The sequence below is a fragment of the Eleginops maclovinus genome, chromosome 7 (assembly GCF_036324505.1).
Source record: "Eleginops maclovinus isolate JMC-PN-2008 ecotype Puerto Natales chromosome 7, JC_Emac_rtc_rv5, whole genome shotgun sequence".
NCBI classification, from domain to species: domain Eukaryota; kingdom Metazoa; phylum Chordata; class Actinopteri; order Perciformes; family Eleginopidae; genus Eleginops; species Eleginops maclovinus.
In genome coordinates, this window is record NC_086355.1 from 6,820,191 (window position 1) to 6,834,829 (window position 14,639).

Consider the following 14,639-nt stretch of genomic DNA (forward strand, 5'->3'; position numbering starts at 1 on the left):
CTCACAGGACAAAATAATGATTGTTTCCTAACTTCACTGCATTGGATCCAGTTGTGGAATGAAACTAAGTACATTTACTGAAGTATTTTTTGACAAAATGTTACTTTACTTAAGTATTTACATTTTATACTTCTACTTCACTACATTCCACTACAGGGAATATTGCAGTTTTTACTCCATTACATATATTGAACACTCTTGAAACGTACTAGTTACATTTATATATAAAACCACATGATATACTTATTCATATGATGCAGTACTGTACTACTATTAAACCCAGTATTCTACAAAGTCTCTAAGATTTGCTCCACGGTGACAAAATACAGGGTTAAAATACTCTTAATTGTGAAAAAGCAGGATAATATAATATTCTACAAGAATAACATTATGTGAAAGAGCTGTTTTCATGCTGAGTACTTTGACTTTTGACACTTTGAGATACATTTCACTTTCACAGTAAAGTAAAGACTGGAATTTAGTATTGTTTTACCTGTAACGGAGTACTTTACGAACATATTAGCGCTACTTTTACTTAAAGAACCGACTACTTCTCCCACCTTTGATTGGTTCACATTGTCTGTTCTGCAACGACCACAAAGTTTGTTTTCATGCAAACCATTAATATTTTACTTTTCCGTAAACTGCTGCTATAACAATTTTCTACTCTTCCGAGAGGGCTTTCTTCAGAACATAGACTCAGGAATTTGCTCCCCTTCAGGCACAGGGGTATTAGTGAAGTCGGCCACTGATGTGAGGATGGTTGCAGTTCATTAGTTCAAGTTCCAGTTCACCATTTCTCTCTGGGTCTGACGTTCCTCATGTTGAAACAGAAAAAAGTACTTCTCCCAAATGCAGTTGCATCCTTATTTTGAATCACAGTGGCCTACATGACAAAAATAAAGCCGCATACTGACGGTACACAAGGCATTTGTTCATGGGTTGTCCATTTATCTTTGGCTATATGGCGAATATAAGAAACAAATTGGGGTAGATACAAGAATACCCAAATCAAGACGCAGGCAATACCATTTTCCCCACCTCAAAATGATTTCCCAGAAGACAGTGGCAAAGAACTGAAAAGGCAGAAAATAGAATATGGGGTGGGGGGTGCGGGGGGGGGGGAACCCACTACTGGTGACATGCTCAGTGAGTCCTAGTCATTACGCTCTGCAGAAACAGGATTGTGGGCCAGCCAAAAAGGGAAGAGGGTTTTTTACAGGAACCCTTTGAGGAGCTCGCACAGCTTTGAAACTCACTGGAAAGGCCAGGACTGCGCTCGATAGGATCCAAACATCAAACAACGCTTTCAAATTAGCAACCAGCCTCAAATTAACCACCTAGCAAACTTGGAAAATCAAAAACAGCTTGTATCTGCGCTTCCCTGATGGTATGACTTAATCATGTGGAAGTTTGAATCAACAAAACAGCGTGTAATAGATAATTCATGCTACTGTAGAAGCAATACAATGACACAAAATGGGGTTCAGTCTTTCAAGAATTTTTTCGAAAAATAAGCGAAAGGAAAGTCAAAAGGGAAGAATTCTGGGGCACAAAAAGCGGAATCGTTAACTGAAGCAAAAGTTAACTATGTTCTGGAGAGAAAACTAAAAGTTGCCCCGCAATTTCAGATTGTTTACGGCCCCATTTGTCTCTCAGGAAAGCTTCGAGCCTGCCCGGTCCCCATGTCCCGCTATCTGGCCTTCGACAGCAGAGGGTGGGCATCATCCCATGACATATTGAGACTGATCTCTTTTTAAATGGGCAACAAATTGAAAATCTGTCTCCTCTCTTCCCTATGCAGCCATTGCGGCAACACACACACACACACACACACACACACACACACACACACACACACACACACACACACACACACACACACACACACACACACACACACACACACACACACACACACACACACACACACACACACACACACACACACACACACACACACACACACACACACACACACACACACTTCCACGTGTACCTCTACACCAACGGTTGAGGAAGAGGAAATGGGCTGCTGTCACTGAGATAGGAGACGACATTTGTATATACCGGAGAGTCTGTTATGGAGAGAGGCTCTGACAGAACACACACACAAACACACATTTAATCTCATGCACATGGATAAACAAACAGGACATATTCACATCCATGGAAACATACGCAAACAGGCACATACACAATCATCTCTGCACGCTTGACATCGAATTTGGGATAAGAGAGAGGCCTGGTGAAAAGGAAACGTGAGAACAAGTTGCAGGTGTTCACACAGAAACAGAGTTGATGTTGCTTTGTACTTTCGTTACCTCCGTCAACATCCTCGCTGCCAAACTGCCTCCGATAGAAAAGCATCAGCTCGATCTTGTAGCATTTGTAGAGGGAGATGAGGAAGATGAGGAGCAGCAGGATCGCTCCCAGCCCTCCTGCCAGCTCCACCGTGTACATGAGCTCTGCTGAAGACACACAGACCAAAACAATTTTTAAAAACTGCTGAGACAGTCGTGGCACGGTGTGGAGAACACAGCTACGTCTTATGAATACACAAAAACTCTGACTCGTATCCGCGGCAGGTTAAACCCACATATTCTGTATTCTTTATTTCCCTGTAAAAGATGCAACATTAGGCACTTATAGGACACATTTACATTTGATGAAAGGTTTGGCAATCATCAGTTTTTTCAGAGCGAAGCAGCTTCATTCTTCAAAAGGGGGTTGGGGGGAGGGGAGAGAGACACACACAAGGCTCAAGATGACTCTGGGAAAAAATGAGAGTACACAGTGCAGGGATAGAGGATGATGAGAGATTGGGTTCACAGCTCTGCACTTTGTCCGTCATCCATACTGTGACAATTGTGGACATGGATAAAGGCATTTTCAAAATAAGAGGCTCCACTTTTCTCTCCATCATACACCCCCTCCCCCTCTCCCATTATCTCCACATTCATTTATCTTCTCGATTATCTCCTCTCTATCTCCTCAGAGACCAGGCTGGGGGGAAAGATGAGTTATGTTGTTTATGAAAGCAGCATTTACCTACTTGGCCCAGCGCGAGCAGGTTCACCTTATATCTGTCACTGTGGGCTGGAGCAATGCACGGCTGCCATGGCAACCGCTATGCAGCCTCTACATTACCACAGATTACGTACACTGCAAATATACACAGGCCTTCACATCTCTCTCATTGACACGAGATATCTGCGCTAGTTTTCAATGCAAGCCAGCGATACCTAGTTATTTCAATATGATATCACTCATTTAAAGAACATGATACATATTTGAGGCTACTATAAGGCATGTCATATAAAGAAATGAAATATATCCACATTTTGGACCAAATTCTTCACCATCAACATTTTCACACTATTGCAGGGTTTAGCGTTGAAGCTTTGCAATACATTTTTTATGTTAATTCGTCATTGAAATGCAGATTAATTGGCTATAAGTGGGTAAAGGGACATAAAAGAAGAGCTAGAACAATTTGGAATTTGTAGAAAATGACATCCCTTTACTTTAATGCAGCTTTTAAAATCTTAGTCGATACTACAATATCGAAAATGCAAAACAATATTTAGTCCCATATGACAACATCATTATATTCTCCAATATTGCCCGGCCCTAGTTGTCTCCCCCTTAGCCTAAGCCTCAATCAACATTCAAATATTGATGGTTTATTATTCAATTCTAACTAATTCTAAGTTTAATTTAAGGGGCAACATTGCATTCATAATACCACTATCTTCTCTGTGCAATAAATATGAAACTACAGCCAGACATGTAGCTTAGCTAGCTTAGCTTCAAGACTGGAAATGTGATAAGGCAACAATTCTGCCCCCCAGCACATTTAAAGTTCACAAGTTTTAACGTTTTTATTTATTTTATTCTGCACAAACCAAGGAGTAAACATGACACAATATGGTTTTATGTGGAGTAACATGCCTGACTATGACCTCCTGGATTCTTAGCTAGGAGTCGAGTCCTCTGAGAAGTTGCATTTTCCTGGCTTTATGCAGAGCAATGGCAACTGGTTGCTATAGATATAGATTTCCTTAGAAGATATTAGAGTAGTATCCATGTTCTTATCCAGCTCTCACTCAGTAAGCAAATAAGAGCATCCCTGAAATGTCATACTAGTCCTAATATTGTACAATATATCAGACAGCATGATAACTTGGCTCTGTAAATTGTAATTTTTGACCTTCCCTCATATTTTAAACGTTTTTAACTAGTTTTTTCACTAATTATTGTACGTTCCTCTGCGTCCTAGTCTTCAGATATGAAAGGAAAGGCAGCCCTGCATCACAGGGCGTATGACTGATGCATTCTGGGAGGGGAAACATAAAATAAACATCAGAATAATGTGTGAGACAGAGAGAGAGAGAGAGAGAGAGAGCTTGACGTTAAGTCTTTCTTAGCATTCCTCTCCTTGCTGCGTTGAAAGAGAGTTAAATGAAGCTGTCTGGAGTCTACAAAGACACTCAAAAGGAATTGGGCTACGTACAAAAGACGGTCAGAGAGACGGAGATTAAAGCGGGGAGACAGACAGATAAAGACTTAAAATGTAATTGTATGCTGAACTTATTGGCCTGTTGGGAAAAGCTGAGGACCAATTTGCTGTTTAAACAGCCATCAAATTACCTCTCTTTGCAGGGTGACAACCAGTGCATGAAAAGAGCTTTAGACAAGTCATGCTAGAGAGCCAAAATAGCTACGCAGCTGCTGGAGCACATGGAGGAAGGAACAGCGCGACCAAATGGAGCTCAAGCAAGGAGTATTAACACACACATGGAGGGAAAAGGATATAAATAATGAACGACAAACGAAAGAAGACGAAGAAGTTTGACGATGGCAGTGAGGTGGACATTTTTATCACACCCCCTTGGACTTGGAGTGACTGGGATGGACTTTTTTCACTATATTCTGACTTTCCATTGAATAAAAACATGTATCACTTCATAGCAATAATAGTTGGCAACAAATGCAATAGTTCACTCATTTACTCTGTCTGTAAACAACACTGATAAGAGTCATTTGAGTGATTTGGAAACTGTAAAGTTGTTTAACAATGAGCTGAAAGCTGCTAAAGTGTTTTGTAGGTTTTGTCAGGTGATAATTGTCTGTGGTTGTGTTGCTGCAGGTGACAGCTTTCACATCACACACAGTCATTATTACTAAAAAGTGTTGATATAAGCAGCTTTATGCTCAATTAAGCAACAACTGCTAATCAGCCAACATTTATTCACTGTCTTTTGTAAGACTAGTTGCAGTATCTCAGTCTGTAGGGACTTGGCTTGGGATCTGAAGAGTCGCCGGTTCAAGTCCTGAGCAGACCAGAAACATACTACTGGTGGCTGGAGAGGCGCCAATTCACCCCCTTAGCATTGCTGAAGTGTCCTTGAGCAAGGCACTCAACCCCAAACTGCTCCCTGGCACTGGAAAATCTGGCAGACTTTTCACTTTCATCTCTCTGTAAAAGCGCCTGGTTTGTGCAGATCTGTATTCCTGTCCATGTGTGTATTTTTTGTGTGTGTATTCAACAAACAGAGTGAAAGCTGAATTTCCCCTCAGGGATTAATAAAGGTTCATCTGCTTCTTAGTGGGGATCCTAGAGTTACCAAATATGTGAGGCTGATATTTGGGTATATGTGAAAAACATATTCATAAGACATCTAGAATATTTCCATTTGATGAAACGTTGCTGGCAGGCTTTGGATATTTCACTCATCATAAAGCTTTAATGAAGAGTAGAAGGAGCTGATACAGAATATGTATGATAGTGTCAGACAGTGAAGGAACAAGATGAGTTTTCCAACCTTCAAGCCACTTACGGGGAAATGAATGTCTGTATGATGTTAGGGGGTTAAAACTCCTCAATGTCCTTACCTCGTCTGAAGAGCTGGATGGTAGCCTGGCGACGGCCGTTACCATTTTCCACAAAACAGGAATAGTTTCCCAGGTCCTCCTCCTCCAAGGAGTCAATAGTCAAGGATATGGCCACCTCCTGCTCTCCAAGATGCTCCTTGACAACCCTGCAAGATAAACAGTCAACACTTGCATCAAAGCAAGGCTTCCCTGCAGGAATATTTTGGGAAACATTAGACAAGAAGTGCCTGTTAGGGCAATGTTCTCTGAATATACAAGAACATATAATCAGTGCGAGTGTGAAAATGTGAAGGCCGGCAGCAAGTGTGTGGCGGGGCTACAAGAGTAGAGAACCGGAGCGCAGCAATCACTGAACATATTCAGCCCTAATGGCTGAGCCATAAAACGCCTATAAGCAGCACATTTCTTCATTTCCATGAAACCCCCCCCCTTCCGTGTTACAGTAAGTACTTCAAGGTATGTTCATTCCTCTCCTCTGCACTCATAACATATGAGAAATGAAAATCAATAAGGGCTCTTCCAACGGAGTGTGCGGGGGGTGAAATCAAATAATGGCGATCAGAAGAAAATCTTTTTATAGCGGCTGCCATGGAAACGGCGAGAAGGAGAGAAAGTAATATTCCATAAAGTAAATGAGCGTCCCCCGCTGGGCTGGTTGAGCCTGATGGAGGAGAGAATTGGGAGATAATGCTCCCTCATACCTTAGACACACTACTTAGCCCACATCTGCAGCACCCTCAGCACAAATCACACTTTGGAGGAAACAAAAGATCTCCTCTGTGTGTGTGTGTGTGTGTGCAGGTATCATCTATTGTATTTTAATAACGGCTGTGATTAGAAGCAGGAGTGGGATGAGGAAAGTGTGTGTTTGAGTGTGTAGGGGTTTAATGACTCTCGAGCTTCTCTCGCCTTCGAGTCGATAAACCGCACGTACGGACAGCTTGTTGGGAAGATTTGGCATCAGTAATTGAAAGTGTATCATGGGCTTTGCGTGGAGAGGCTGATGATATATTTGTAGTTTCAGTTGAGTTTGTTGTGCAATGGGGTTGGTGGGGGGAAGGTTGGGAGAACGTAGGCATGGGAATAATTCATGTCTCTCCAGGGAGTGGTGGGTACTTTGAAGCCTCCAGTTTTCACATTATCACACCAGGCAGGCAGCTCTCCGCCGTACAACCCGATGGATAATGACCGCGGCTGTTCAACCTGAACAACCTATCCCTCAGAACAAGACGTTATACAGTTAGGTGGAAAACAAGGTCCAGGTGAAGCACACAGGTACATGTGGGAGCTGAATGATCCCACATAACACACATAGTCGGGGCGAAGAGGGAATTTGAGCTACGCTGTGTATAGCTGCATGTACTCGGGATGTTCCTTCCATGCTATTCTTTGTAAAGCTCTACAAAATACTTTCTTCAGGGTGATTGAGTTTATCGATATGGAGTTAGTCGAATGAGTGGATCGCTGCAGGCATTTTAGTCTTTTCAATATCTTCTCTCCCTTCCTCATGAGCAGAACCTCAGTGTTTGCATCTTATTCAATCCCTGTTTACAGTAAACTGAACGCACACCTGCAAAACACCAACTGAATTGGGTCAATAACATATTGACCAACCTTTTTTTTATTTTGCTGAGCCAGATTTGTTTAGCTAATTTATTAATCTCCGCTATGCTATGCTAATCTCCAGTCATCCGTGCTATGATAACAACAATAGCCCTGTCCCGGTGGCGCAAATGAGAATTTATCGGCTCGGGCTACCATTGCAATGAACTCCACTGAATCAATATGCTCAGGTTTTAATAAATGCATGCAGAAACACTACACCCCAGGTATGGATGCTCGTCTCTGAGGTTAAGTTCGGTTGCTGAGGCATTAGGAATATAGCTAAATGCCGACTGTAACATATAAAAGAGGCTCTGCAGAGTAGCACACACGTTTAGTTTCTCCTTCTCTTTCTCGCCTGTCTTTTCAGACTCCAAATGTGTGGCTGTCTTCTGTGGAAATAAACCACCATTGCACCGGCTGTATGTGAAGAAGCTTAGGGTGGCAGCATCAGCAACAGAGAGCGGATGATCAAATACATTATTGATCCGCTGAATGAAATATCGGTATGAATTATTGAGAGATAACCCCTCAGCTGGTGAGTGGGGGAATCCTGTTGTCAGGTAGTAATGGAGGAAGACGGAGGCAGAGGACAGGACGGACAGGAGAGCAGCACTTCCTTTCTGTTGCATTTCTATATTAATGCATAAGCTAACTCACTATCACAGATGTGTCTTCTTTACTTTCTTACTAAGTGACTTCTACCATATTTCTTACTATATCCAATTCTATTCCGTCTGCTCTCCCTCTTTTCCCCTCCTACTCCCTGTGGCCCATCTGCATGCCGCTATAGGTGGGTGCAGCGAGGGAGATAGCGACAGTGGCGGCGGTGTGAAAAATGGCGGTTGTTAACCATCTGACAGGGCTGTCTCCCCAGAGCTGCAGCCTTTCCAAACAGCTCTAATGGGAAACATGCACATGGACCGGGGAATGGACTTGTTTAAATGTGTTACACCGCTACGAGGGAGAAACATGGAAATGGGCTTGTTTTAAATGTCTCACGGCAGTGAAAGTGAGGCTTGCTGGGCACATTTTACAATGTTACATCCAAAGGAGACAGCACGAGAGGGCACGTTAGAGGAGCTGCTCTTTTAAGACGAGCTTAACATTTAGCACATTAATCCTTGGTGCAAAATGTTAGAAAACACTACATGTACTGTATGTGCACACACACTGGACTTGAACAATACTGTGGTGAGTAGTAAAAGCAAGAGTGCATCCTATTCTGCAGCTGAGCAACAACAATATTAAGTTAAAAAATCTTGCCATGGAAAGAAATTGTTTTTGACAAATTGGCTTAAAAACTTCAATTTGAACCAAGTATTCTTCCGGAATATCGTAAAAAGTCCAGATTTCCTTCTCTTTTTAAATAAAAAATGGACTGAACCGCTGCAATACTGGGAGATCATCAACATCAAATCTGGCATGACAGTTTGTAACTGAATCTCATACAGTAATTGATGATTGTCTTTATTACATTTCCATGTTTTTAATGATTTAATAACATTTATTACTGATTTAACATCCATCCATCTTCTACCGCTTATCAGAGTCAGGTCACGGAGGTAGCAGTTCCAGTAGTAGTGTTTAACCAACAATTTAATACAATATACTTTTTTTTGGACGAATTGAATCCACAAGATTATTATATTTTTAGAATATCGAGAGAGAGCAAGAGAGCCACACCATCAGCTATCACAGAACTGTGTCAGCTAGCATTCAGCAGTGTCTTGAAATCTAGCATGCGTTAATTAATCCATCATAACACACAATTCAACACCTGCATTCATTTTCATATTTCTGTCAGACCTTGTGATGCAGATGCACACAAGGACAGGTCTCTTTGTTTGGAAGGACGCTCAAACGACTCTGAATCCAGTCAGCTGCAGAACAACAGACTTTTAGAAGAAAGAAAAAGTTATATTTTCTCTATTTGAGGATTTGCAGGTTTTTCTTTGGTCTTGATTGTCCGACAGCATAACTGGTAAATGCATTAAGGCATGGGACAAATCATCAATATTAAACTTCGGTACAGTACCCTGGTACCAACATTGAAGTATGTTGTAATGACAGCCATTCATTGTTCTGTGTCTCTAAGATGTGCGAGATGAAAGCACTTTAAACAGCAGTTATTAAATAGTAGGACTTCTGTTGTTGAAATATGAGTTTTCCATATCAGGGATGTGTGTTCAGAGATGTTTTGATATATAATAGATATAAACCTGCTTGATGCATACTATAAGTTATCCTGTTTCATACTGCTTGCTATCGGAGTTCCACGACAACATCATTTAAACAATATAATAAAAAGTGTCAGAAATGAGGGAATAATAATCTTAAAGGAGTTTTAAGTACCTGCACGATCGTACAATAGCTAAACAAATGGAAGCCAGCAGCTGCTTAGTAGGCAGCACATCAATCTCTGGAAAGTGGATGGTTTAGTGTACGCAATTTGGAGTTAATGGACTAAAACATGCAAAACCATTGCTATCCTGTTTTAATATTTTCCAGTGAATGTATCTACATCTGCCATTAATTTCTCATTAGCGTCATGTCCTGTGAAATGTATTCCAGCTTACTTGCTGTCGCTTTCCTGGATCCTCTCTTCGTCCAAGTCTTCTATGAACTTCTCTCCCTTCATCCAGTAGATGAGCGGGCTGACGTCACCGCTGTAGCCGAAAAACGCACGGCAGGTCAGGTTCAGGGCACTTCCTGGAAAGACAAGGAGATGATATGCTGTCATGCTTGATGGCATTTTAAAAGGTGTTTCATGGACACAGACTAAAGAAGATTGTACCATATCATATCTGCACCTTCAAAGTGAGAGACCTCAACTGAGACATGGTGACATGTGGCATTCACTATCTTTATAATGTGTGTCACACACACCAACACACACACACACACACACCCTTGCAAAAACAATGAAGACTGTGCAGCTGTGATTAAAACAGGAACAACTTGAGAAACATTTTGATTTGCTCGTGCACACACACACACACACACACACACACACACACACACACACACACACACACACACACACACACACACACACACACACACACACACACACACACACACACACACACACACACACACACACACACACACACACACACACACACACACACACACACACAGTAAGTTATCCTCATCGGAAAGTAAACAGTAATGAACACATGAGGGCACTCAAGAGCTTCCCAACCCCTCCAAGCCAGCCCCCCCTCCTCCAATCACTCTGTGCATCAGTGAAAACAAAGTAAAAAGAAGTGAGAGGAGGCTGAAAATAAGGTTATTTTATATAGAGCTAGAGTATGAAGAAAGGGCAGGAGACAACAACTGCAGTTTGCTGAGAGATGATATGTGGAAGTGATTGTTACTGGGGGGAAAAGACAGGGCCTTTCTTCTGTAAATTGATCGATTGGTCGAGTTCAACAGAAGGCAAGTATCCAGATGGAAGAAAGAGATACCACCTTATGCCCCAGAACATTTTCCCTTTACTTTTTGTGGTATCATTTGAGAAAGATTCAATAAAGAGGAATTATTATGCTCATTTTCAGGTTCATATTTGTATGTTGTGCCTCTACTGCGACATGTCTTCATGCTTTAATGTTCAAAAAGCTCTTTATTTTTCTCACACTGCCTGTGCTGTAGCACCTCTTTTCACCCTCTGTCTGAAACCAGAGCCCAGTCTGCTCTGATTGGTTAGCTGGCTGGCTCTGCTGTGATTGGACAAGAGCTTAGAGTTGTCCCATCCCTTAGCAAACCATGTACAATGTGTCGGAGCGCTAGTCAATAGAAGCACGTAGTGAAGTTACTATGTTACAGAAGTTAACAAAGGACTCCAATCGAGGTGTTTGCAGACCATTTACATGCACAGAAACCTATATAACACACTACAAGAAAGGAAAGACCCCAAAAAGCATAAGATGAAAGATGAAACTTTATTGTCATTGCACAGAGTACAAGTACTAGGACAACGAAATGCGGTCTCTGCATTTGACCCACCCTAGTGTTAGGAGCAGTGGGCTGCCATTATGTACGGCGCCCGGGGAGCAGTGTAGGTAACCAGTGTCTTGCTCAGGGACACCACGGTGGCACTTGGTCTTTCGGGGACTTGAACTGGTGACCTTCCAGTTCCCAGGCCAAGCCCCTATGGACTTCGCCACCACCGCCAGGGCCTCTATAAAAGATTTCAATGAGCTGGTGGTTTAAAGTGAAAACTGGTAATCAGTGATACACTGATGTGAGCCGGTTAAGGTTGGCGTAAAGAGGCCCCTTTTCCCGACACGACCTTCTGTGTCCATGAACTATGCATGTATTGGGCTGCTTAGCGTAAAGACAGAGCACTGTTGGCGTACACTAGCACATGTTTATTTTGCATTCCTGTGAAGTGGCATTCTCAAAAGGCCTGGGGTGCAGCAATCACATGCTGCTGCCTCTCATGGAACCGCACATCAACATGTAAACAACGCACAGATGAGGGGGGGCTCATCATGCAGCACGTGCTGTAAACTGCACGGTGGAAGCCGCTCTCCTCTTGGGAGCGCTAATGCTGTGTCTGGCTCCGAGGCATGTGATTAGAGAAAGCACCGGGAGCAAAGGCATGGCAGGGATGGAGGTGAAGGAGATGCTTTTCACTGTTTCACAGCAGGATTTATGTGCAGGAGTGCAAGGTAAATGGTACTGGTATGGGGCATGTATTCATTAATCCTTCTTAGCATGTGACAGCACCACGGACAGCTCCCCACAGTCTACTGCAGGCAATAAAAGGCACATTATAACCCCTACATATAACTATGAGTCACATCCGCTCTAATATTGTCATGACAAGCGTTCATTGTTCCAAGACTGTTCTATTGCATTGGAAATATCCTTTTGAAGATGATATTTGAGCCTTATTCACCTCCCAAACAACTCCGCGCCTTTCTCTCAGATGCTCTAGCTGTGCAGAGCAAAACTGCCACGCTTCCTTTTTGTTTTTGTTTGAACTAAGGGCATCTATCCTCTGTGCTCCCTCTTCCCACAACCCAATGCCACAGCTTCAAAAGCTTTCAGTAGGTCACTCGCAGCACAAGGAAAGTTTTAAGGCATGCAGGGAAAGAGGATGGAAGGACGCACAGGAATGAACCGACGCTACTGTCTTCAAGGAGCAGTGGCTGACATTTTCAAAGTTCAACAGCCACTCTCTGCTTGGTATTTGTGCACAGCCTAGCTCGACAAAGGCTACACGCTGTACCTACAAAATAGTAACCTCCTATGTGTGATTACACACATACAAAGGTTTAGGAGCAGCAGTATTCTGGTATATAATATACTGTACAAAGTACATATTGTACAGCTGCGTGTCTCTTTGTGTGAGACTGATTCAGCATTTCCCTTTTTTTATCTGTTTATAAATCCCCCCATGCTGTTAGTTTATCCCACAGATCAATTGCAAACTAGGAATGTCATGCTGTCGGGATCCGCTGCCTGCAGAGGAAGTCTCCGCTGAGCTCCCTGGGAATCACAGGAAATTGTTGAAGGACTCATGCTGTTTTATTCTAATCCAAGAGCAGCACTCCCCAAAACTTACTCACAGCCACTTTTCTTATCTAGATACCAGTGGGCTTGATTCACCTGCATTATCAACATCATAGTCATTGATGCAGTATGAAAGCTGGAGACTGTTGATATCATTTAAAAACAATGTTCCCCCTCTAAAAGGATTTGTTAAACTAAAGTGACACTCACATATTTATTTCTTTTCTTGGGCACAAAACAAACACACTTCATCGCAACAATGGCAATTTTTACACACGTGAGGCTCAAACGCTTGGTTTGATAATAGGTTTACTGTTTATCAACTACTGTGCAAGCCATTCTAGATTCGGAGCTGAAATAAGATTTTCAAGTATTATTTTTCCTTAAGAACAAAAACACAAACAGTTGCATTAGTAGCCGTTTTGGAGCTTTCCTTCACATGAAACACTCTTCGTCATCAAATGGAGTTTACTCTGTTATTGATTTGCAGATGTTTAAATATCTATTTCACACTGAGTACATACTTTACTTGTTGGCTTAAATGTTAAGATTGAAAGTCTATTCTTGAAATAAATCAATAAAGAATGAAGGAGAATAGATTTCCAACCAACAGATGAGAGGTCTTTAAAATAGAAAGTTACTGTTACATTATTGAAGGACTAGAGTCACTACAAATAAACCTAGATTTAAAGTTGTTTTGACGTCACCAGCGTCACATTCTTCCCCTCCACTGTTCACATAACAAAGAGCCTATAAGTCAGTCGAAATGTTTGTGAAGTTTAACAGTTTATAGTAGAAATAGTTTTTTTTTGTTGGCTTAAAATAAATAAAAATATGCAGCAAGGCTAAATGCTAGCTGTATCATCCATGGTCATCACCTCATCCGCCTCCACTAAACCTACTTTGAGCTTTATCAGGACCCCTGTCTTTTTATTACTCCAAAAACATTCCATTGTAATAACGCAGAGGTAAATTATAAAGCACTTTTATGCTTGTTTAGGTTTTCCCTTATCCTGTAGTGTGTTATATAGGTTTCCCTCCCTCCAGAGGGAGTTTCTCTCCCACACACTCACTGCCTGAAACGCCTCCATTGGGCTCATTTGTTTACTTAATAACATCACTATGTAACACTTGCACTTTTGTTGGCTAGGGCTCCAATACATTGTACATGATTTTTAAGGGGCGGGACAACTCTAAGCGGTTAACCAATCACAACAGAGCAGCCAGCTAACCAGTATGAGCAGACTGGGCTCTGGTTTCAGACGGAGGGTGAAAGGAGGTGCTGCAGCACAGGCAGTGTGAGAAAAATAAAGAGCTTTTTGAACATTAAAGCATGGAGACATGTCACAGGAGAGGCACAAAATACAAATAAGATAATATGCATGGTATGTCCTCTTGAACATAATACCTATGCATTATTTACAGCATGTGTCTACAGCTCCAGTTGAAGTTGACGAGGATCAAAGGCAGATTTGAATTGCTGTTTAAAAAAATGAAAAATATTAGCCCTGATTAATATTTGGCATGGTTCTGTCATTAGCCTCTGAGCCAGCAAACTACCATGATGTCAAGCCGCTTGAAGTTTGAGCAGATGGTGGGAAGACTATTAACCA

General features: G+C 41.9%; 1 protein-coding gene across 1 annotated transcript in view; it reads right to left on the minus strand.

The window, feature by feature from the left end:
- The window catches only part of il1rapl1a (interleukin 1 receptor accessory protein-like 1a), a 152,975-nt gene that overhangs the window by 5,510 nt on the left and 132,826 nt on the right, over positions 1-14,639 (minus strand). Inside the window, 3 exon segments of the mRNA XM_063887579.1 lie at positions 2,325-2,471; positions 5,899-6,044; positions 10,080-10,212. Of these exon segments, the coding sequence (XP_063743649.1) occupies positions 2,325-2,471; positions 5,899-6,044; positions 10,080-10,212 (426 nt within the window).